General features: G+C 39.4%; 1 protein-coding gene across 1 annotated transcript in view; it reads left to right on the top strand.

Moving 5' to 3' along the window:
* top1a (DNA topoisomerase Ia) overlaps positions 1 to 22,720 on the top strand; it is a 77,095-nt gene extending 54,375 nt beyond the window's left edge. The window contains exons 15-21 of the mRNA XM_048549847.2: positions 478 to 663; positions 2,143 to 2,211; positions 3,703 to 3,817; positions 7,799 to 7,926; positions 13,150 to 13,244; positions 14,588 to 14,737; positions 17,587 to 22,720. Coding sequence (XP_048405804.1) covers positions 478 to 663; positions 2,143 to 2,211; positions 3,703 to 3,817; positions 7,799 to 7,926; positions 13,150 to 13,244; positions 14,588 to 14,737; positions 17,587 to 17,689 — 846 coding nt within the window. The 3' untranslated portion in view covers positions 17,690 to 22,720. The remainder of the gene's footprint in view (positions 1 to 477; positions 664 to 2,142; positions 2,212 to 3,702; positions 3,818 to 7,798; positions 7,927 to 13,149; positions 13,245 to 14,587; positions 14,738 to 17,586) is intronic.
* Positions 22,721 to 24,457: the final 1,737 nt, after the last annotated feature.

Genomic DNA, 24,457 nt, shown 5'->3' with positions numbered 1-24,457 from the left:
TGGCTAAAGATTCCATCTGATGTTACTACAAATAGTGGAAGAAGGGGCAAAGTTTATTTGGGCTGCCATTGTAATCATCGTTCAGTCCACCTCTGCTCAATGGTCAACAATAGCTTACTGATCTTGTCCATCTCCACTGTCTCTAATACTAAGCCCTTTTCTCCCCTTTAAAAGCCTCCATATGTGAAGTGATAAGCTGTCTCAGAATTAGCTTATATTCACTATTTTTGGGAAGGTGAAAGTAAAAAGTTGTATTTCCATATTTGTTTCACAACTTCAAAGCTATGGTACACCCCCTTTTCAAAGTGTTGTCTGACATAATGAAATGCCTTGGATGTTTTCTGATCATAATGCCTCATTGCAAGGTCTTTCTGGATGAAGTGAGGTTTGGGTTCTTTTGTAGGAATTTTTTTGTGTGCATCACTAATTAGCTGTGATTCTGTTGCTTTGCCCTATTTTTTTCCCCTCACTTCATAGCTAGCTCTGAGAGCTGGAAATGAGAAAGAAGAAGGTGAGACTGCAGACACGGTGGGTTGTTGTTCACTTCGAGTAGAGCACATAAACCTGCACGCTGAAGTTGATGGTCAGGAATACGTGGTTGAATTTGACTTCCTGGGTAAAGACTCCATCCGATATTACAACAAAGTGCCAGTGGAAAAAAGGGTAAGATATTCAGGGCTGTTATATTTATCCTTCCCAGTCTGCTTCCACTATTTGTTCATTGTCAGTGATGTTGTGTTGTATCTGAGGCAGATTCACTCAGGTCAAGGGTTCATCCAGCCACTATGTCTAAGTCTGTATAATGTTAGCTGACTTGTAGTGAGGTGGCTGTATGGGTGGCCAAAGCTAGGCTCCCACCCCGAATGGTTGTCCAGCATTCCCTATTTGGAACTTGGGAATACTGCGTGAGAAATAAGGTTACATGTTGTGAGGCCTTTTACAATTAAGCAGCCCACTGCCACTCATAACCATCTTATTTGATCACTTTCATCGGGATGACACGTGTACCCCAGCATGGGGGATGAGGAGATGGGCCATTTTAAAAAGCATCCTTTGTCATTTAAGGATTTGTACACCATCAGTAGTTTCAAGGTGAGACAACCTAGGAATTAATTTGTGATTTTTGAAAATGATTGATATCTGCAGGTATTCAGACTTTAATGTTGCAGTGTGTTTTGAGGGGGGAAACATTCTGATATGCATGTGGATGGAATATTTCCATCAGCTAGGTTGGTATGGAGTAATTTTCTAACTGTCCTTTAGCCATATCATATCACTGACAATGGTTCATGCCACTAATTTGGCACTGAAAATGTAAATATGAACCAAAGTGGATCTTTAGACTGTTCTTTACAGAAACTGAAATTCCTTTTTTAAAAGAACTGTAGCTGTTGGAAATCAGAGCAAAGGCAAAAATTGCTGGAAAAGTTCAACCAGTCTGGCAGCATCAGTAGAGAGAAATCAAAGTCTTCTTTCTTTGGTTTTTTAGGCTGGCGGATACTTGTCGTTAACACATTTGGGCTTAGTTTTGTATGTTCCATCATATGGTGTATATGTTTCTCACACAATACTTGTAAGTGTGTATATATAAGCTTTAAAGACAGTTAAAAGGGTTGTTGATCTGACCATGTATGCTTGTTCTTTGCAATAGCGTCAATCTGTTTTTAAGCAAAGTTGCAGCTCTGAATGTTTGGCTTTCATGTCTGTTTACCAGCGCCCGATAGTACACCCAGTGCTGCAGTGCACAGTACAGTCTGTACTTAATTTCTGCTGTGGCACTTGGCTGGTATTGCATAACTTGAAATGAACTTCTGTGAGAATTTCTCCTGAAATTTTGAACTAAGGGGTTGACTTTTTGGGATGCATGTTGTGTGGCTACTGTTACTGTGTGGAATTATAAACTGCATTACCTAAAAAAAAGACCCTACCATATCCCAAGCTCATGTCTCAGAATATCAGTTTATTGAATCTGTAGTAAAGTTTACGTAATTCTATAAAGTAAGTGTTTAAATAGAAAAACATTGCAAGGGAAGTGTGCCAACAAAGGGTGGTTTTGGAGCCAAATTGGTTTTTAGATTTTTTTTTTTGAAGTGAAGTAATTTCAGCAGAAAAGTGCAATGCCTCATTCTTCATGTCCCTTAGGTGTTCAAGAATCTTCAATTATTTATGGAGAACAAGCAACCTGAAGATGACCTTTTTGACCGACTCAATGTAAGTCATACTGTTGAAATGGGTGGGGTTTGCAAGAGGAGCACTGTCATAAATTGGTGGATTCATGTTTTTGCTTTTCTCCTTCATCCTACTAGCTTGTGCAATTTCTTACGGTGTGCATTTTTAGGAAGATGCTTGACAGAAATCGAGCACTTTCTGCAGAGAAGGGACTTGCTCCTTGAGGCTAACAGGATAGTTAAGGTGTCCAGGATGCTTGTCTTATCAGTCAATTTGCAGATTAAGAACAGGGCGGTTGCACTGGAGCTGTACCTGACTTTAGTCAGGCTGCTGCAGGGGTACTGTGTTCTGTTCTGGTTATCATACTATAAGAAGGCTATGATTGTATGGGAGGGATGCAGAGGAGATTTGCCAGGATGTTGCCTGACTGGATAAGTTTGGGTTGTTTCTTTAGAGTAGAGAAGGCTGAGTGGGTCCTGATTTAAAGGCATGGACAAGGCCGATTTGCAGTTGTTGCCCTTGGTTGAAGGATAAAAAGAGGTGGGTGCACTTTAAGTTGAAGGGCAGGAGGTTTAGAGGAAATTTTGAGGAACATATTTTCATCAAAGGCAGTGGGGGTCTGCAGCACACTGCCTGGAAGGTAGTTCAGGCATGTAACCTTGTAAGCTTTTTAAATGAGCACTTTAAAATGTCAGAACACTGAAGACTATAGGATTTTTTTTTGTAGCTTTGGCAATCAGGCTCAATGACTGAAGGGCCTCTTCTGTGCTGTAAGATTCTAATTGCAGAAGTACTGCATTTAGCTGCTGGGAACGGAGGTTTTGTAATGTCGACCTTAATGAAGGAAGAAGTATCTAATGTCTTTGGATCTATTTGAAGGAATTTGAATGTGTAAACAGTAATTGGCACTAGTCAAGAAAACTGAGCTTTGGGGCAGTCGGTGGGCTCTAGTTTACGCGAAATACTATTTGTAATCCATCTTTTCACACTTAAAGCTGTTCCAAATCACTTTACAGCTAAGGAGTTACTTTTGAGGTGTAGCCATTTTAATAACACAAGAACACAATCGAAACATTGCCGAGAGAGGGATCCATTTGTTGTTTATTCCCTTTCTGTGATGTCCAATTAAATTTGTGGTGCAGCTGGCAGTGGTTTGAAATATATCCAGTTTCCTTATCTCCCTTTTTAAAACAAAAACTCGTGGGATCCACTTGGGTCTTTCAGCAATCAGTGATGGCTTTGTGCTGTCTTTGTTAGGGTAAAGTTGAGCATATGCATCCAGGTGTTTTTGTCTTTTTATGTTATGAAAATGCTCAATTTTCTATATCTTCCTCATCAAAGTGTACAGATTTAAATATCTTCCAGGTTGATGTGGTTTCCAAGCTGTTGTTTCTCAAAAGTCTAGAAATAATCTTAAATCGCATTTGGAAGCAGGAAGTGTCAAAATCTGGAGTCCATTTAAGGGTTGTGTAAATAGTTCTGAGTAATGTGCCATTATTTATGTGTACTGACTTTGTCTGTCTTTTTATATAGACTTCAATCCTCAATAAGCATCTCCAGGAACTAATGGATGGACTTACAGCTAAAGTATTCCGTACCTACAATGCTTCTGTCACCCTGCAGCAACAATTGAAGGAATTGACCAACCGTAAGTACAAATTGCTTTGCCATATCTGCTGACACCATGCCAGAGGTCAGAGATGCTCACTACCTCCTGATCCATTCCACCCAGTTTTAGTAATGTTGCTGTTGGAATAGGGAAGGCTTTTTTTTAAAAAGGTTTACTGTTAGTTTTATCTTGAAGTGACTAAACGAGGTTCAAATGTTGTCTTGTCAAGTGTGGGTGGTGAATTAAAATATAGAATAATGATGCTAGATCAGTGATCTTGGAGAGGAATCAAATGGCTTACCTAAACTGCAAAAGCAAAGCTTAGCTATTTAACCCAAGAATTGGATTGGAAATTGGCTTGCTGAAAGAAGACAGAGGGTGGTAGTTGATGGGAAATGTTCATCCTGGAGACCAGTTACTAGTGGTGTACTGCAAGGGTTGGTGTTGGGTCCACTGCTGTTTGTCATTTTTATAAATGACCTGGATGAGGGTGTAGAAGGATGGGTTAGTAAATTTGCAGACGACACGAAGGTCGGTGGAGTTGTGGATAGTGATGAGGGATACTGTAGTTTGCAGAGAGACATGGATAAGCTGCAGAGCTGGGCTGAGAGGTGGCAAATGGAGTTTAATGCAGACAAGTGTGAGATGATGCACTTTGGTAGGAGTAACCAGAAGGCAAAGTACAGGGCTAATGGTAAGATTCTTAGTAGTGTAGATGAGCAGAGAGATCTCAGTGACCGTGTACACAGATCCTTGAAAGTTGCCACCCAGGTTGACAGGGCTGTTAAGAAGGCGTACAGTGTTTTAGCTTTTATTAATAGAGGGATCGAGTTCCGGAACCAAGAGGTTATGGTGAAGCTGTACAAAACTCTGGTGCGGCCGCACTTGGAGTATTGTGTACAGTTCTGGTCACTGCATTATAAGAAGGATGTGGAAACTTTGGAAAGGGTGCAGAGGAGATTTACTAGTATGTTGCCTGGTATGGAGGGAAGGTCTTACGAGGAAAGGCTGAGGGACTTGAGGCTGTTTTCATTAGAGAGAAGAAGGTTGAGAGGAGACTTAATTGAAACATATAAAATAATCAGAGGGTTAGATAGGGTGGATAGGGAGAGCCTTTTTCCTAGGATGGTGACAGCGAGCATGAGGGGGCATAGCTTTAAATTGAGGGAGGAAAGATATAGGACAGATGTCAGAGGTAGTTTCTTTACTCAGAGTAGTAAGGGAATGGAATGCTTTGCCTGCAATGGTAGTAGATTCGCCAACTTTAGGTCCATTTTAAGCTGTCATTGGATAAGCATATGGACGTACACGGAATAGTGTAGGTTAGATGGGCTTGAGATCGGTATGACAGGTCGGCACAACATCGAGGGCCGAAGGGCCTGTACTGTGGTGTAATGTTCTATGTTCTATGAATGAGAGATTTCTGCCATTTGACAGAACACCTGATTTCAAATATTGGTATTTACTCCCTTTCTCTGCTGCTCCCCTGTCCCACCCCTGACCTTTTGCTGTCTGTGCCTCCAGTGCACTGAGAAGAGTGAGGTAAGATGTCCACCTGGACAATCTGCTTTGTTAAAGTGCTCCCAAGGGATCTGTCACTCAGCTTTGTGGCAATTGTGATATAACTGTAATCTATTCCACCAGGAAGGCAGGCTCTACTACAGGAGGAACCAAAGGAATTGAGGGAAGGATGGTGAATGACCAGTGGAGCCTAATCCTTGGGGAAGTTTAGTGAGCCTGGGGCAGTACAGGGGGTTGGAGCACAAGTCTTGGCATGGTTTGGTTTTGCTAGGCGTTGAGGAGGGTCTGCTGTTTGAGTTTGGTGTTGGGGAGGTGGTTGAGTAGAAAATCTCATGAGTATGAGAGGTGAGGGTTAGGGAAGGGAAAATGCCAAATGACGATGTGGGTGTAGTTGATGGCGAGAGCTGCAGAGTATGTGGGGTGGATGTGATTTGTGAGGAGTGGTTGTGAAGCTGGTGAGAAGAGCTCTGCAAGTGACTGGGAGTGTGTTTCAGTGAGGCTTCTGTCACCAGGGAATACAGGGAATTGGGTTGTCACGTAAAAAGAGTCTACAAAATGATATTTGAAAAGTACTTCAAAAACAGTAGATTTTAGTGTTTTTGTTTAGGGCTGCAGCCAATCAAGTGGCTGTTTCATCCTCAGTGGTATCCAACTACTTGAGTCTAGGAGTTGCACGCATCCAGACAAGTGGGGAACATTTCATCACACACCTGACTTGTACCTCTTTAAATTGTGGACAGGCTTCAGGGAGTTGGGAGGTCAGTTACCCATTATAGGATTCCTGGTAGCTGAGCTGCTCTTCTATTGATATGGTTGGTCCACTTCAGTTTCTGGTTAATGGTAATGCTGTTGGATATCATGAGAAACTGGTTAGATTCTCTCTCATGAGGGAATGCCATGGCCTAGAGTTTTTCTGTGGTGCTGATATTATGATCGCATATCAGCCAAGCCTGTTGTCGAGGCCCTATTCTACTGTTCCAGTATGTGAGGAGTTGCAAGTGGTGCTGATCGTTGCCCGATCATCAAGGGAAGGTCATTGAAACGGCCGAAAATGGTTAGACCTAGGGAGTCTTGTGACAATGATAGCATCCCTGCCTCTGCACTAGGAGGCCTAGGTTCAAATCCCAATCCCACCTGCTCTAGAAGTGTGTCATAAAATCTGAACAAATTGTGGAAATTTCTTCTGATCCCTACTTGTGAGCCAAGACATTTTGGTTTCAACTTGCACCTGTTCCAGCAGTGTGCATAAATATTTTCGAACAGATTAATAAGGAAAATATCTCCCTTACAATGGGAAGGAGAGAACAGAAGAGTATTTATCCTGAGAAACTTGTGAAGACATGTCCTGGTGCTGAGAAAACCGACACCACACAGCCACAACCATTTCCCTTTTTTGTGCTAGGTCTTATTCCAGCCAGTGAAGAGTTTTCTCCCTGATTCACCTTGACTCCAGTTTTGCTAGAGTTCCTTGATGCCACATTCTGTGAAATGCAGCCTTGATGTTGAGGGCAATTAGTCTCTCCTCTCTTTCTTTTGATTTAAGCTGTTCTGTCCCTATTTCAACCAAAGCTGAAGAGCTATGTGGCCCTGGTGGAACCCTGACTATATGTCAGGGAGCGGACTATTGCTAAGCAAAGATCCCTTAATGATGTTTTCATTACTTTACTGATGGTCCAGAATAGATCCAGGTGGTAATTGGCCAGGTTAAATTTGCCTTTTTGAGTACAGGACACCTGGGCAATTTTCCACATTGTCAAGTAGATGCCAGTGGTACAGCTGCTCCAGACTAGCTTGGCATTTTCATTATCCTTGGCAGAATATTGTCGGCACCCACAGCCTTTGCAGTCTCTTCAACGGGTCCTGGAGGCGAATAAGGGAGATTCTGTCTCCAGATCCACTAGTTCATGGGATGTGAGCATCACTGGCTCAGTCAGCATTGCCTAATTGGCATTGCGGGTAGCAGTGAATTAAGTGTTGCATTGAATAATGTCTTGTGAAGCATTGTAATAATCTGTCGCTTTTCTTTGCATGTGCATAACTGAAGTCCTGTTTTGCAAGCAGTAAAAAAAATTAAGTTCACATTAACTGCATTAATTGCTGAAATTGAGTAGTTTTGTGCACAGATGAAAACTAACTTCTTCCACTTGAAATCAAGTAATTTCACCTAGTTAAAGTGACCCAAAGCATTTTCATCTCATGAGAGATCATAAATATCGTTAAAATTACATAATTTAAAGTCTCACTTCTCAGATTTTTTTTGTTTTGCACCTCAGCCTAAATTATCCATAAGTCAATTAAACAAGTCAGAGCTATTGCCATAGTATTTCTGTTAAGTATTCTGTTGTTGTCATGTGTTTCTATAACAATAATAATCGAAGTTGAAAGGAACCTAGACTGCATTGTACTGAGGTGAAAGCATACTGCACTGTAGTAGCAACATTCTTCCTTCTACATGGTAGTGATTGCACACCAACTAATATCCAACTTATCTGTTTACAGCGGATGAAAATGTTGCAGCAAAAATACTTTCTTATAATCGTGCCAACAGAGCAGTCGCTATCCTTTGTAACCATCAGCGGGCACCACCCAAAACATTTGAAAAGTCAATGCAAAACCTGCAAACCAAAGTGAGTATGAGCTTTTATTTCCCCCATGCAAAAAATGAAATGTCTATTTAAAGAACTTATTTTCCACCTGGAATTCTGTTATGCCATAAGGTTTGGTTTCACGCTGCACTGTTAACTGATCTCCCTTCATACCACAATAGACTCTCCAGCTGAGCAAAAAGAGGATAACAGTTCTTGCTCTTACCAGTGTCCCAGTAACTTATTACAAGTCTGTGTCTGGTGAAAATTGATTCTTGTTAGTTGGTGGCCAAACAACAGTGACACACAAACCAAGACTCAATAGGCCACTCAGTTCTCGGTCTTGCTCAGCCATTCAATAAGCTCATGGCTGAATTAATTAACTCCATATTCCTGTCTACAAGATGACCTTTCATCCCCTCGCTTGTCAAGAATCTGCCTGTACCTTTTCGACAGATTCAAAGGCTCTATTTCTACTGCATTTTATAGGAAGAACGTTCCAAAAATCTTTAACCTTCGGGGAGAGAAAAACTTGTGTGGCAGATTCTCCAAGCAGATACATCTTGCAATGTGAATCTTTAGGATATTATGTTGTAATTAAGTCGCACCTATTCTTATGTATTGCAGTGGGTATAAGCCTGCCCAGTCCAAACTTCTGTTGATAGGTATTATTCTAATAATATATCTTTTTGAATTGCTTCCAGTACAGTTACCCTCCTTTTTAAAGTAAGGAAGCCAGTACTGCACACAGAATCCTCATGTGGTCTCATCAATGCCCTGTGTGATTAGAAGATAACCTCCTTACTTTTGTATTCCATGCCACTCATAGTAAATAATCACATTAACGTTCCTTGTGTTGCTGTACGTGTATGCTAACCTTGTGCGCATCATGTACAAACATACCCATATTATGCTTATTTTTAATTCTCTTGTCAAAATGGACACATTCACATTTTACCACATTGTACTATATTTGCCAAATTGTTGTCCAATGGCATTCTGCTTCGTAACTTGCACGCTGTAAGCGTTCACTTTCTGCAATAGCCTTTGTAGCACAGTATTTTATGTTTTTTTGCAATCCAGTACGGTACATCTTTTTTTTTTCTTCCCCTTTTATCTCAACCATATGTTACTTTTCAATACTGCAATAAGTTGGTTAACTATGATTTCACTTTCAAAACCATATTGGACTCTGCCTGTTTACCTTGCTTTTACTTCAAAGTGCCCTGCTACAGTCTCAAAGTTTCTAACACTTGCCCCTACAACATATTTAAGCTAACTGGCTTGTAGCTGCTTTTTGTCTTCCTTTTCTTGAAGAAAGGTGTTACATCTGTATTCAACTGTAGTGGAATTGCATTTAAATCAAAGAATTTTGGAAAATGAAAACTAATGAATCAACTTTTCCTCCGGTCACTCACGCTACCTATATACCCTCAGTCTGACAGTTTGTTGAGTTGTACTTTTGAAATCCTCTGCATTCTATTTCCATCCTGTATGGTGAAGACCATTGAAAAATGCTTGTCTAATTCATATCTTTGAATTTCTGTTGTTAATTTCTTTCCTTCCTACTAAGCAAATATTTAATCTGACTTTGTAATATGTTCACAGAAACTGTTACTGTTCTTATTGTAGCTAGACATGGCTCATTTTAATTTTTTCTCTCCTTTATTAATCTTTTTTATTCTTTGTTTTTAGATCCTGCCAATTCTTCTGACCTACCACAGTCTTGCATAATTATAACATTTTCAGTTAACCATGGAAGATAGATCCTTTTCCTTTTTATTTGGGATTTTCCTTTTCTGTTGAAATTTAACTGATTTATATTCTGAGATATCCCTCTTTAATTGTGCCATTGCTGTTCTATTGACCTCTTTTTGATCTACTTCAGTTGATTTTGGCTAGCTTTGCTTTAACATTTTCATATACGCGGTGATTTAAGTTTAAAATACTAGTTAAGGTTCTGCCTTTTTCTCCTGCAAAATGAATGTAAAATTCAATCATTGAGTACTAAACTGAGAGAACTCTTATCTAGGCTACCTTTGTCCATCTGACTTCTTTATTCCTTTCCTGTGTATATTAAAATCTCTGATTGCTGTACATTTCTAAAAAGTACCTATTTCTCCTTCAACATACAGTTAATGGGCTTATCCACCACACACTCATGAGTGGCTTTTATTCCCGCTATAATTTCTCATCTCTACCAAATTGCTTCTATATGCTGATTTTTTTCTGAACTTGAGTCAATTTCCCTCAAGTTATTCAAATAGGATCTTTAACTAACAACTGTAACTTTGTTTTCATAGCTTCCTGTCTTCCAAAATGTCCTGTGCCCTTCACTATTCAGATTCTAACCATGTCATCCTGCAACTACACCTCTGACTATTAGATTGTACTTGTTTATTCCTGTTTGTATTCTCATTTCATGAGTTTTCCTTTAAAACACTACATGCACTCAGAATCTACAATTTCCCCATTAAGATTATTTTGCACTCTAATATTACGAGTATATTCTCTCCCTTCCTGTCAGTCTGTTCTTCTTTCCCATATGAATACCTTTCTTAATTGTTCTGTATTCTTTGTTTTACTGTATCTTTTCAAACTTGACCCTTTGTTTCTAGTAATTGGTGTGAAAGCCCCTCTACTTCCCAGTTATGTGGCTCACTAGAACACTAGTCCCATTGTGGTTCAGCTGTGGTGTCAGTGGAACAGCTGCCATTTTGCTCAGTATTATATTCATCTGTCTTTGAACCGTGTATTCATTTCACTAATCTGATTTTTGCCCCTTGCCACTTCTTGTGTTTCGGGTAATAATGCAGAGATTGATCTTCAGAACAGATCTCCCTAACTTTTGTAAGGGGTCAGACCCCCTGATTGCTGCTACTGCTACGTTTCATTTACTTGCTTGCGTCAGCCATTTTAGGTTATGTACCATGCAGATGCTCTTTCACCAATACAAGCTGAAAGAACCTCCGACTTGTTGGACAGTTGGAAAGGTTAAGGCTCCTGTCTGTGCCCCACTCACGGTTGCAATGAGTACCCTGGCAAATTCGGCAATTTCAACAAAAGGGAGAAAATTTGTAAAGGAAATGTAGGCTGGAAGATTAATCCACCTGTCATTCAAAATTTTGTTAACTCTAATCTTGATTTCTTCAATACTATCCAAGCCAACCTTGCCACCTTTGCAAATTTGAACTTTCCAGAACTAAACTCTTAATTTTCCTAAGACTTATTCAACCCCTGAGCTCATTGACTTAGATTCCTTCCCAGTTTTCAGCCCTGCCTTGATTTCATTCCTTTCTATCTCTCTTACCTCCTGGAGTGCCTACTGTTCCAATTTGGGCCACCTTGTGCATCCCAATTTTATTGATTTCACTGTGGCAGCCATGCTGTTGGTTTACTAGATCAAAGCTCTACAGTTCTCTCTAAACATCAGTACCTATCTGCCTTGTTACTTTTTAAGATTTTTCTTAAACTCAAACTCAATCCATGTGGTGGGATTTTGATCACTGCCATAGTAGCATATTTTTAATGTATTGACAATGTTGCCATAGTGCATCTTGGGATTTATTTGTAGTGCTGCAGGATATAATCTTTTACATTACCAGTTATCCATATTCTAATTGGCATTGTACAAGATATACAAAGCATGAAGAAATGGATATGCACCTACAGATCTCCACAAAATGAGGTTTGAATTTCAGCCATATTGATGGAAAGTTGTGTGGGCACATTTTTTAAAAAAAAAAGTTACTTGTGACTGCCTGGTTTCCAAGCCTAAAAATATATTTAAACATTGATCATCATTTCACTGCGTTTATAGTCTTATTTGTTAACTTACTAAGGAAATGAAATGTCACCAGCTGTCTCCATGAAAGGGATACTTGGTTTTTAGGCATGCCAGAAACTGGTTCTGCACATGGCTCCCTGTACTTTTGTGAATGTTGCTACCATAAACCAGAGACTATCTGCCTTGGCTGCAAGTTTGGCCTTTCCTGGGGCACTGGTTGCTTTGCTTTCTGTACTTCTCTCGCTCACACTCTTGCATTTGCTTTTCTCCTGTGAGTTATTTATGTTTGACTTGTTTAAAATACTGTAGAGAACCGGTAAAGAATACACTTACTAAAAAATAGATTTCACTTCATTACTTAGAAATCAAAATGACAGAAAATAAACTACAAATTTAAGTTTGAGACCAAGATAATGTGGTGGGTTGCCTATTAACTGTTCTTCTGACGCCGTCTCCATGGATAAATTTGGACAAAATCATTTGGCTCAGAACATGAGTGTTGCTTGAAAATAAACATACTAGCAAAGCTTCTAATCTTGTACTCTTTGGGACAGAATTGCAAGAACAGTAGTATGAGAGAAAGATTGGTTGACAAGTGCCTGTGGTAGAAGAATTTGCCATGGAGAACCCATCATGGAATATCTGTCCACTGAACCCTTTTCTCGTTGACAATGGCACAATGCATGCACATCTTTCTGTTTTGCAAAGATCAGGCCTGCATGAGAAGCTGGACAGATTCTAGTATGTTTTGCTGAGCCATACAACACATCCAGTTGATACAGTCATTGCTGGTCTAATTCTGATTGCAGTTGGAATTGTTTAACATATGTACAATTGCAGCTACCAATCAATTCTTTGACACTGTTCAGAATTTTTCAAGCAGTCGGAGTATATTCAGTACTCTTTCTTGCAAACAGACCAGGTGGTGAGTTTTTTTTTATACAATCCACTGATCCTTGATGTGTAGCCTATGTACCTGACATCTCACCAGTGCTAAAATTCACTTGTATTGTAACTACTTAGTCTGATTAGCTGAATGATTTTTTGGCTTGATGGCAGCATCACAACAGTGGAGAAATTACTCATGTTGCTGCTGTGTTGTCTCTGTTTGAAAAGGGCTTGGCTCACTTGCTGTATCCAGGGTAATCTGAATTAGATTTGTGTACATTTTTCAGGACTGAAAATAGTGGCTTTTAAGCCATTCATGAAATTAACCTAATTCTCTGGCAATACCTTTACCAAGTACAAGCTGTTTTCCAACCAGTCTGTGTCCTCTTCTCATACAGTATGAATTATTATTCCCTTTGAAACTTGATATTCTTGTGTTTCTGTCCTGATAAGTGCAGAATGCAAAACTTTGACCGTGGCGCCTTTTTTTTTCCAACAGTACCTTTTTGTTGTCAGATCTTGATTTTATGTTGGAAATCAGTTTTTGGTTTTCAAGTTCATATTTTCTCCTTTTTTTTCCTGTTTTTTAGATTGATGCAAAGAAAGAACAAATTGGACTAGCCAGGAGAGAGCTGAAAGGTGCCAAAGCTGACTACAAAGTTAGAAAAGATGAAAAATGTAGAAAGTAAGAAGTCTATTTAATTGTTTTCTTTCAAAAGCGGTGAAGTTGAATTAGCTGCCATTGTCAAGTAGCAACTCTGGTTACTCGGTTGAAGCTCATTTGATGCCAGGGTTGTAATCCTGTAGAAGGAGGCCATTTGTCCCACTGAGCCCATGCCACCACTCAAACAATTTAATCCATCCCATTGCGTTCCCAGTATAAATTTATTTCTCGTGCATGTCCCTCCGATTTCTCTTTTGTCCTTTCCTCCACCACTGTTTTCACAAAATTCCACTTCATTACCACTTACTGTATCAAGGCTCTTTCTTTCATCACTGCCATAACCTTAAATCCATGTCACGTAGACCATTCTACCACAAGCTAATGGAAGAGACTTTCTTTATGCATTTTATCTAAATATGTCCTAATCTTGTACATCTCTCACCTCCTTTTGCTGTGAGGGCAACAAATATAAACTGATCCAACCCTATTTATGTAGCAAATCCCTCGATCCAGGAACAACTGTGGTGAATTTCCTGTGCGTGCACACTCAAGGGCTCTCATCCTCTTTGACTAGAACTGAATACAGTACTGTAGTGGTGGCCTAATTGAAGTTTAGATAATTTTAGCTTATCCTCCATATTTAGTAACTCCTGTGAGGCCCAAGGTTCCATGTGCTTTGCCAAACACACTCGATTTTGTCTTGACACGTCAAGGCTAATAAAAAATAAAATGTATAAATATCTAATATCTGACATTGAAATCTGTTGTCTGTAATGTACTTTGTTACAGCATAAGCTATCTAAGCATTTATTGCCTTACTGCTATTACGACAAGTATAATCAATTTAAAGTATCGAAACTTCTGTTTTTGTCCTGTAATTTTAATCCATAATTTCTTGCAAGTTTGCTCAGAATCGATTAGGAAAAAGCTTGTATTTATAAGTAGCTTTTCATGATCTTTGGATATTTTAACTTTATTTTGCTAAACACCCAATTAATTTTGTGCAACTAAATTCTGGGTACCCTTTTCACTAAACCACAGATGGGTTTAGATTGTTTTCATCTTTTTTTTTCAAATTGAACTCCATACGGTCCACTAATCATCAGGTGAGTTATGAAATGTGAGAATACAAACTCTTTCTTGTCCTGTGCTTGACAGTTTTGAGACGCCCACCTTTTTTTTAGAAAAAACAGCAGCCTGTAATTTACTGGTGGATGTATCTGTTCCATCAGGCTGTACTGCTGAATCCTAAAATGAGTTACTTTCTGGTCCTTGTTATAACAGCAATAACCAAATTCTGTTGACTATTGCTGGTGAAGTTTTTTTGTTGGAGAACTCTAATATGGTTTTATTTCTCCACACAGATCTGTAGAAAGTAAGAAGAAAGCTCTCCAGCGGCTTGAAGACCAGTTGATGAAATTGGAAGTTCAGGCTACTGACCGGGAAGAAAATAAGCAGATAGCCCTTGGGACTTCCAAACTCAATTACCTGGATCCTAGGATCAGCATCGCCTGGTAAGTAAGACTCTGTTTTGTATTTGACTCAGTTGGGCTCTCCCTACTGAAGTTTCCCTGACAACAGCAACACGAGATCCTACTCGTTAAAAGTACCGGGTGAAACCAACTGGGGGGTGGGAGAGTTTTCGGAGCAAAGAGTAAATGGCTTTCTAAAGCTTTTTAAGCTCAGTTGTATTAATCAGCTCCCGCTCGCTGGTGATCTTGGGGGAAAAAGTCCCAAAGGAAATCTCTTGTTGCCCAATGGGAATTGGCAGTTCCTTTTATTGGAGGTACAAAATGTATAATATCCAAAATAGCCTTTTCTTGAAACTTCTGTTCACCCACCACCACCAAGGAGAATTTCCCAATCTTTCTAAAGGCGTGATGTGGAGTTGCTGGCGTTGAACTGGGTTGGACAAGGTTAAACATCACATGACACCTGGTTGTGGTCCAATGGGTTTATCCGAACAGCTTTCAGAGCGCTGCTATGTCCTTTAGGTGTAGTGTGTGGAGGTATCAAGACAGAATTTATAAGTGATATGATCCTTCAGTCTTTTACTGATGCAAATATATTGAAAAAACCTAAAATAGCTGGCTGACTCCTGTTATTTCCTTAATCATTTAGAAACAAACGGCATGTTTCAATTGATTCTTGAAAGAAATTCTGGGATTTGCATTTTAAGTTACTGCCCTGAGGTTTCAATCAGTGTAGGCAAGAGGTAACATCTCAGATCAGACAATGCATTTTAGGTGTGAGGCTTTGTTTAGAGTCTCTTGTTTTAACCTGGAGTCAGACTGGTTTTATTTCGAAAGCAGGAATTTATAAAATGCCCCATTTGACTGTCTACAAGTTGTGTGCTTTTTGAACAAAATAGAACATATCTGCAAGTGCCCATTTGCTGCTTGGAGGGGTGAGTATGTCAGCAGTCTGTTTATTCAGTACATTTGCATCAGTTGTATGATCCTTTGATCTTTTACTTATACATTCTATGTCTTGATACCTCATCTCCCTCTCCACCTGAGGAAGAAGCAACACCCCATAGGCAAATAAACATGTTGGACTATATAACCTGGTGTCATGTGATTCTAGTCATACAGCACTCAAAATCCAGACAAGTGAAATTTTCTGCAACCTTTCTTTTCAGAAATTTACAGCCAAGGCTTGTATGCGTTTTGTCTACCAGTCATTATGTTAAGACTGAGACCCTGAAATTCCTACTGTTGCGCTTTCCTTCAGAATTGTTTCCACCTCAATGATGTTAAATTACCTGACTTTTATACCATGTGAGAATTTAAATTTGGGTTCTAGGTCAGGAACTGATTACAAGCACAGGTGTGAAGGGAAGGAATGGAACTTGATTAGGCTAATGGCAACAAAGCTTTTGAGGTCGTCAATTTTAAAGAGGGACAGATGTTGGCTGGCATATGCAGAGAACACCATATAACTGTCCTCAGAATATCAAAGGCACATGAGGAAATTTGAATGATTTAAGAATAGGCTCCAAATTGAAACGTGTAAATGGAATCCTAAACTTGTTGAGAAACAAAGTGCTGGTAAAGAGCCTAAAAGACCTTTTTGAAGGTGAAAAGGACTAAAAGGCTGTTCTCTAATTTAAACAGAACTGTTTATTTCCCTTGGCTTTAGCTGTACTGCAAGTAACTTTGTCTTATCTGTGAAATTGAGTGTTAATTGTTAGAGGAAGGGCCTTTGCTATTCACCTTTTAAGGTAGGGAAGTCCAAAACTAGAGGGCATAAGGTTAAGGTGAGAGGAGAACAGTTAAAAGGAACCTGAGAGGTGACATTTTCACAAGGGTGGTTCGTATGTGTCATGAACAGCTAGAGGATGTGGTCTCCAACCTAATGGATAAAAAAAGAGGAGTTTAGATTCGGAGAGATAGTAGGAACTACCGATGCTGAAGAAGGGTCGTTACCCGAAACGTCAAACTTTCCTGCTCCTCTGCTGCTTGGCCTGCTGTGTTCAGCCAGTTTCACGCCGTGTTATCTCAATTTTGGATTTGGAGTTTCGTACTGTGTATGAAGGGATTTAATAATGAAATTGACAGTTTTGAGCGAAGATTAGTAGTTCGGGTGCTGGTCCCAGATTGACAAACAGACCAACGTCAACAGTTTTTCTGGAGCTATTTTAAGCTAGTGAGCAAGAATGAACTCCTGAAGTGGTGATGGGCAATATATTTTGCATTGAGTTTCATATGATTTGAAGAAAGCAAAAATTGAAAGGCATTAGTTTGCTTTTTTTGGTTTAGAAGAACAAGGAATTGAATTTTAAAAAGCTGAAAGAACTGCGGGTGCTGGAAATCAGGAACAAAAGCAGGGTTTGCTGAGGAAAAACTTGGGTCTGGCAGCAACTATGGAGAGAAATCAGAGTTAACATTTTGGGTCTTAGTGACCCTTCTTCTGTGGAATTGACTTTTTTAAAAACTCCACTTGGATAGAACCCACAGATTAGAAAGCTTTTGTTCAAAGTGCATTGTATTCCAAAAGATAACTGCATTTAAACAGAATTCAAGTCCATGCTTTGATGTGAGAACATTATTCCAGTTAGTCACATTGTTAAAATTCTCAGCCCACTAATATATACCCCATGTTGATACAAGCCATTCAAACCCAATTAACTCTTTAATATATCCATCACCTGTTCCCTCATTCCATTTGATCTCCAGCATTCCTTCAGATCATATTAAGTGATAACCAACCATTAGACAAAATTTGGTGGTGAGACTGATTTGAGTTGGGAGGAAAGAAATAGATTGACTTAGAACTGATGGGCGTCTGCTCCGGTGTTTATTGACTGTTCTGTTTATTCATCTTTTGCTTTTCCATCCTCTTCCTTTCGTTTTAAAAATAGGTGTAAGAAATGGGGCATCCCGATTGAGAAGATCTACAATAAAACCCAACGCGAGAAGTTTGCCTGGGCCATTGATATGGCTGATGAAGACTTTGAATTTTAACTATTGATGTGGCTGAAGCTGAGTGAAACCCGGCCTAAGCCACTCTGAGCTGGAGAAGATACATTTTTATCTAATGAGGAAAAAGGAAAAACTCTGTGGTTCCATAGCTACTGTTTTAAGAGGAAGAAAAGCAAAACAAATATATATATATTCGCACTGATTAGATTGGTGCATTTATACTGTTAGAACCTTGCAATAACTTTTTTTAAATTGAGAACTGCAGTCCTGTTTTAAAAATAAAATCAGAGTACACCTGCTTCAAAACTGGTCACTGAACCGTGGGGAAGAATCTGGTGACTGTTCGGCCTGAACTCGAGACTGAATACTCACTACCCTGTGTTTCTCTTGGAGGGGTGGTTTTTTTTTGTTTTTTTTTGCTTTTATCTTTTAACATTTGTCACTGACTTCTGGTCTGAATCACCAAACTGGAATGTGAATCCAGGTCGAACAAATGGTTTGGTTTGATTTTTAACTGTGCAAGATGATTGTATACATGGATTTAACATGAGAGAGGTTTTAAATTTTAACTAAAGGATTGTTTGTATACATATTTTTCACTTGAAAGAAGCAGTGGCAGAGCTGACATCAAACGTTTGAGGGTTGGGGTAAAATGAGTTAAATTCCAGAATTGGGTTGATTCAACCAGTTGAAGCTGAAGACCCCTCAGCTGGCAACTGTACCCTTCTGCCCCTAGTTAAGTGATACACTCTAACTTCTTTATGGGGCCTGGGACAATATTGTGGAGGTTGGAGGTAGACAGTAGGAAATTGAGGGCTGTAGGAAGCATTGCACTTATGACTTTTGAACTAGTGAATGCTGCCTTGGCTTGATGTGAAGGCAAAACAGATGCACAGATTTGTAGGTCAGTCAGACGAGGAACCCAGTTTGCCCTCCATGGTTGCGTTCAGCCACACCTAGCATGGTGATGACCCCTTTCCATACCTAACTTGCTCTGCCACTGAGAATGTGTATTGCATTCTTTCCATCACCACTGTAAATTGATTATGCATTTTGTTTTAAATTGATTTTGTTATTTAAATGCCTATGCTGAAATTGTTTTTAAAATTAATTTTAAATGTTTGTTTCGAATGGTACCCACAACTTGCAGGTAAATAAAATGTTATTAGGTGGGGATTAAGGAACCCCTCCTCACTGGGCCTGCAAGAATTCCCACAAATAAATTTTGGATCAGTAGCCAAAAGATTGGCTGAAATGCAAAGACCCTTTTTAATTTTAACCTTTTGTAGGGTGGGAGGGAGGGAATGCTCCAGTTGCTGTATGATTTAGTGCCTTGCAAGCCATGTGTTTTGAATAGTTATGGTCTTTCAATCTCCAGTTATTGCTCTGGAAGCTTTTGAATGTGATTTATTTTAATGGGATGTAGCATGCAAGAGATGTATGTCATGGCTACTATTGGCTTGGTTCCATTTGGTCTTTGAGCATTTAACTGGTGAAAAGCAATTTTAAAATGTTAACTTTTTTCTGTCTATAAATTTTGAAGTTTTTAAATGGACCATCAAGATTTTTAAAAAACATTCCTTTCTTGCGGGAGGGAGGGGAAGCAAGAATTCCCCCAAAGCACTACTTGAAAACTGTGAAACTGTACTGATGTGTCATGTGATTTTCTGCACCTCCCATGCTAGAGTAGCTAGCAGTCAAAACAAAATGGCTGGGGTACTGGATTTTAGCTTCCAGAGTATTTGATAAGCAGTGACTCCTTTTCCAGTCTGGTGTGTGCTTGTTTCTTGACCCTTTGGGTTTCCTTTTCTGAGACTGAGATGAAATCATTTTTAGACAGAGTTATTGGATAGTAACTAACATCCAGCAGCAACTTCGAGCCCATTGGGGCCCATGTAGTTGTAAGCTGTAGGTTTAATTTTCTTTTAGACCTTTTGTCAATGAGGAAGTATCTACAGCTCGTTTTTAATTTACTTAACAATTGTAATTAATTTAAAAAGTGCTGTTAAATTAGTACTTTCTTCCTCGTTGTGCATTTTAAAGGCTCCTTGCACTCCATTGAGTAACTATTTGTCTCTAAATTATATCTGATCTTTGGAACCATTTTGAGAGAAGGACATCTTATGAGGCCTTTTATTGCTGTGAATATGTATTTTGTTGTATTTATAAAATTTTAAAAAAAACATTTCAGCTTGACTTGGGGAAACAGGAGTAGACAAGTTAACTCGAATTTAGAGGCCCTGTCACCAAAGAGTAAGGGGACTTGATTTAAATGTGTCCGCTGGTTTAAGTTGAATTTTTTTTCTTTTTAACTGTGAATGGTTTTCTTCTTTTTTTTTTGTTTTTATGAGACATGCAACTTTTTAATGCTTCAACTCAGGTTAGAGTGCGCGTGCGCGAGAGAGAGAGAGAGAAAGGGTACCAGAATGAACTTGCCTACAATTCCAGTATTTGTGACTTTTTCCATTTTTAAAAAACTCTACATCATTTGTAGCTTAACTGGACAGCTGACCCAGTAACCAAAACAGAATTGAGGTCCTTTATTTATTTTTATTCCACTGAAATTTTGGCAGTGTAACCTCAATTGGGCAGGGAGGATTGGCCAAAGCCAGAAAGTTTAAAAATGTCTGCAAAAGGTGGTGCTTGTTCAATTTTGAGATCAACAGATGCAAAAGAAAACTAACTAGCTGATTATACACCTACCACGTGTTCTGTAGACTTCTTCCATTTGGTCATCCAGCTCACTCCACACACCTTTTCTCTGGCGAATGTTCACGGTCACTTTGTGAGCTTTCTACCAATGTGGGTTCCTGATGACTGCAGTAGCATGGTGTGGTGACACATCCCTGAGGTATTGGATTTTGGCATGTTCATATTTCAAAAATTTTTAAAACATTTTTTAAAACGTTTCCTCTGCCCAGTTTAAAAATACTGGTTGTTTCTCAAGCCAAGCTTTAATTGAGCCCTTTTTATTTCTGCAGGTTTGTCAGCTTTTTATACAGAATTACACACGATGGCTTTAAAGAGGTTTTGAGCTGAGAAATTAGCTAGGGCAGAAGGGATGCAGACGGGTCAAGCATACAATTAAGATGACTGCTTTTTTTACATAACTCATGAATTAGGAGCAAGAGAAGTCTGCTCAGCCCCTCAAACCTGCTCTGACATTGGATAAGATCATGGCTATCTGGACCTGAGCTCAAACATATCCCAGATTTTGATGGGACAAAAGTTTGTTTTCAATCTTGAGAGCCTCGTGAAGTAAACTTGGGACGGGTTGAATCAGCTCCCTGCTGGGTATACAGTCTCGGCTACCAAATGACTCCTAGTTCTGCACTGAATGCTAACCTCACTGAAAGGCCATGAGAATAGCTTGTGTGGAGAAAATAATTTTATGCGGGTGGGCATACTGATGTTTTGGTTTTGAGGTAAAGCACAATTATTTTGGAGTACTGTAGATAAAGCTGTAGTTTGCATCTTCGTTTGTGCTATATGTGAACTAATGATACTTGAAGCTGACACTGGATGGAGGTGTTAATTGCTCAGGACCAAGACTCTAGATAATCCAACAACATTTTGAACTGTAATGCAGGAGTAGGAATTGTGTGGGCTTTGTTAACATACATCACCACTGTCTGCACCAGTGCTTTAAAGCCATACATTTACCTATCGAGAGATCGTGAACATCTTCTAATCTGAATTACTACTAAGCCTAAGCAGTGAAATTGAAACTAAATTGAACTATAGATGGCCTTTTCTTTGCGCCCTTTGTTTCCCTTTTCCCTACTATCCAGTCATGGGGAACAAATTCTACTGCCTGTAACTCCACATATGCAACCTGTGTTATGTTTGACTCAGGGAGCATTGAATCTAGTTTATTCACTAACATATTTTCATTTGGGAGCAATGGCCCATACTGAACTCTAAATAATAACTAAAGCAGTGATTGTTTAAGCCTAAAGTATGAATTGTCCACTTTATGGGAGGTTTGGTCACTTTTCTTTCACTGTCTACTTGATGTAGATGGGAGGCAGAACTTTGTGTTAAATCAACATCACCTCCTATCAAGAGGCCAAGGAACTAGTTGGACCAAACTAGGTATTGGAGCATGTCATAATTATTAGAAAATTGTTTACAAAATTGAATGCACCTACAAGGAAATTGCTCTCGGCTTTTCAATCTCTGCCTGTGCTACTTTTCACCAACCTCTAGGACTCTTACCTAATGGCTCGACTGCAGGTATGGAACTGAGGGTTAATCTGCATCCTGCTGTATCTCATTGACTGCCTGCTTCCATTTTAAGCTCCTGAAAACTGATGCAATATTCTTTATCAGCCCTTTTTCCTTTATTCCCACTCATGTGCCAGCCCAAAATGTAAATCCTAATTATGGTAAGGAAATAGTGGTGATAACACAATATTCCTCTCATAGGAGATGAAGTGTTAAAAATCTCAGCTTATAGATCTAATTGAGGGAGGGGATGGAAAGATGGGTTGCTGTTTTGATCTGATCTGTCTTAGCAGTAGTTGTTATTGAGCCAATCGTGAATTAAGCTGCTTGGTTTAAGAATGCGGGCTTTTTAATTTACAGTTTCAACTGGAGTTCCTTTTTTTTTAGTGTTTACACAGTGTACCACTGTGTTGACTACCTATTTTGGGCGCCAATCCTAGCACGTTCCTGTGCTTCAGCTATCCAGTTAGGTATTCCTGTTCCATGTCTATGAATCATTGTTGAACTGTTGTAGCACACTTATCATGTACTTGTGAAACTGGCCAATATATATATATATATAAATATATATTAAAAGATGCTTATTCAGTCTGAATTGTAATGGAGAAATTTTACTTTTTTTTTCCCCTTTTGCCTAAAATACTATTTAGTATGTGCTTTAACTGATGGGCTAGTATTCACAGACTGATGTGTACCAGGTTTTTTTTTTTACAGATTATTTCTGTAAATTTAACATACTGCAATGAACTGTGCTCGTTTGTATTTTTAAATAAACACATGTACACTATGAACATGGCAGAGCTTGGTGTGACCACATCTGTTAGTAAAATTTTCATTTTTTTGGAATCACTGTTTTTCTGCATTTTGTTGTTTCACTTTCCTTTTTATAGTTTCTTTCCCACTGTCTCTGTTTTCAGTGTTGATGTGAAGCAGCAACATTGGCAATATTATTTATTTATAGGTAATTAGAATTAGTTGTATGCTGCTGTTGTGTCTCACTACAAAGTGATCAATGCCAATCAGAGTAAATGCAATATATCCCTTGTTTTTGAGTGCAGCTTTATTGAAGTTCCGCTGTCTGGGCAGTGGGGCAAGGTATTGTTTGTCAACATGCATTCATCTTAAATTATCTAGGGAATAGGAAATAGTGCTGCATGAGCACATGCACACACGCACACAGCAGTAAATGTGGCAGCAGCTAACTTGCCAAGAGGGCTTTTGAAGCCCCAAGGATAACAGCAATACAAGGAACTAAAGAAAGGATAAGCAGAGTGTATTTTGTGATCAGTCACCAAAGGCACTTGTGTTGGACCAAATCATCTTACCATAACCAACAAAATACATTGGACTGAATCTGAGTACTGTGAGCTCTGGCAAGATTTGTGGCAGAATTCAACAAGTCCAAGGTTGATCTCTACATTGGGAGCATCTCGCTTTGTGGTTTTTGACCATCAATGAGTTTTTGCTAAACAGTGTTGAATTGCTAATTAAGGGGTATTATTACTTGTTTGACTCATTTGGTTTGCTTGATTCCTGTCATAAATATTCAGCTTCCTATCTTGCTAAGTGCACCAAATGAGCTGTAGATCAAGAAATCTTGACAGAAACCAGGTCAGGTATGTAGCCAATTCACCAGCGCCAACATTTCGAGGCACGCTCCATGGCCACTAGCCACATGTTTCACCACCACCACCACCCCTGCCCATCTACAGGTGTTGGCATCCAACGTGCCACCTTCTAAGAATCTGTGGCACGTTCCAATCCACTTACAGTACACTTAGCTTCTGTCGCTGCCTGAAGTGCAGCAATCAGTGCAAACCTAATACAGACATGCTCCCAGTTCGAGTGAGCTAAGCTGTACTTTTGTTCTTAATTTGCTGTCATTTCACTCTGACCCTATCAGGGAGCTCATAGCATCCTTTTTGTGTGTTTTTTTTTGCATTTTGCCCTTTTTTTACAGATACCAACCAGACTTGCATTACTTCTGTTTTGCCCTGACACTTAACCAGATACAAAGGAAGGGAACTTGTCAAAACATCAGTGCACTTCTATCAAGCCAAGTGTTTGTTTGGCATATCTCAGCACAGTAAGTTAAAGGTAGTCTCTGATGCCAATCCAGGAGTTGGGCACAGTTGACAAAGAGCTACTCGGGGTAGTTAAGAGGCTCCCCACATAATGGGAGGAGAGCTGAATGTTGACAGCTACCACCCATCTGGAGACTTTCTGCCCTACTGTGGGTTGTTCTTCCTGGAAAATGAGAGAAGTAGATATTGAGGGAGATGAAAGTAGGTGAAACAGTTGTCACTTTTGCAGATGGGGATGTGAGTGATTTAGGCAGCCCTAATGGTGTGCAGGCTTAGTGCTGAAGGTAGGAGTGGGTGACAATGACTGACAGAAGATCTTGCAGATAAGAGTGACTGTTAGTTTGTTTTTTAAAAACAGCATGTGCCTTATGGGGGGAATGGGCCCAATAGAAGTTACTGATGGTGGCATTTACATTTGACAGATTGAGCTGCCTTCCGACAGTGTTAGACTAACCCCCCAGATAGCTGAGACTACACAGAACAGTGTACTAACCATTTT

This window comes from Stegostoma tigrinum, chromosome 19 (assembly GCF_030684315.1).
Source record: "Stegostoma tigrinum isolate sSteTig4 chromosome 19, sSteTig4.hap1, whole genome shotgun sequence".
NCBI lineage: Eukaryota > Metazoa > Chordata > Chondrichthyes > Orectolobiformes > Stegostomatidae > Stegostoma > Stegostoma tigrinum.
This window is presented reverse-complemented; position numbering and strand designations above follow the sequence as displayed.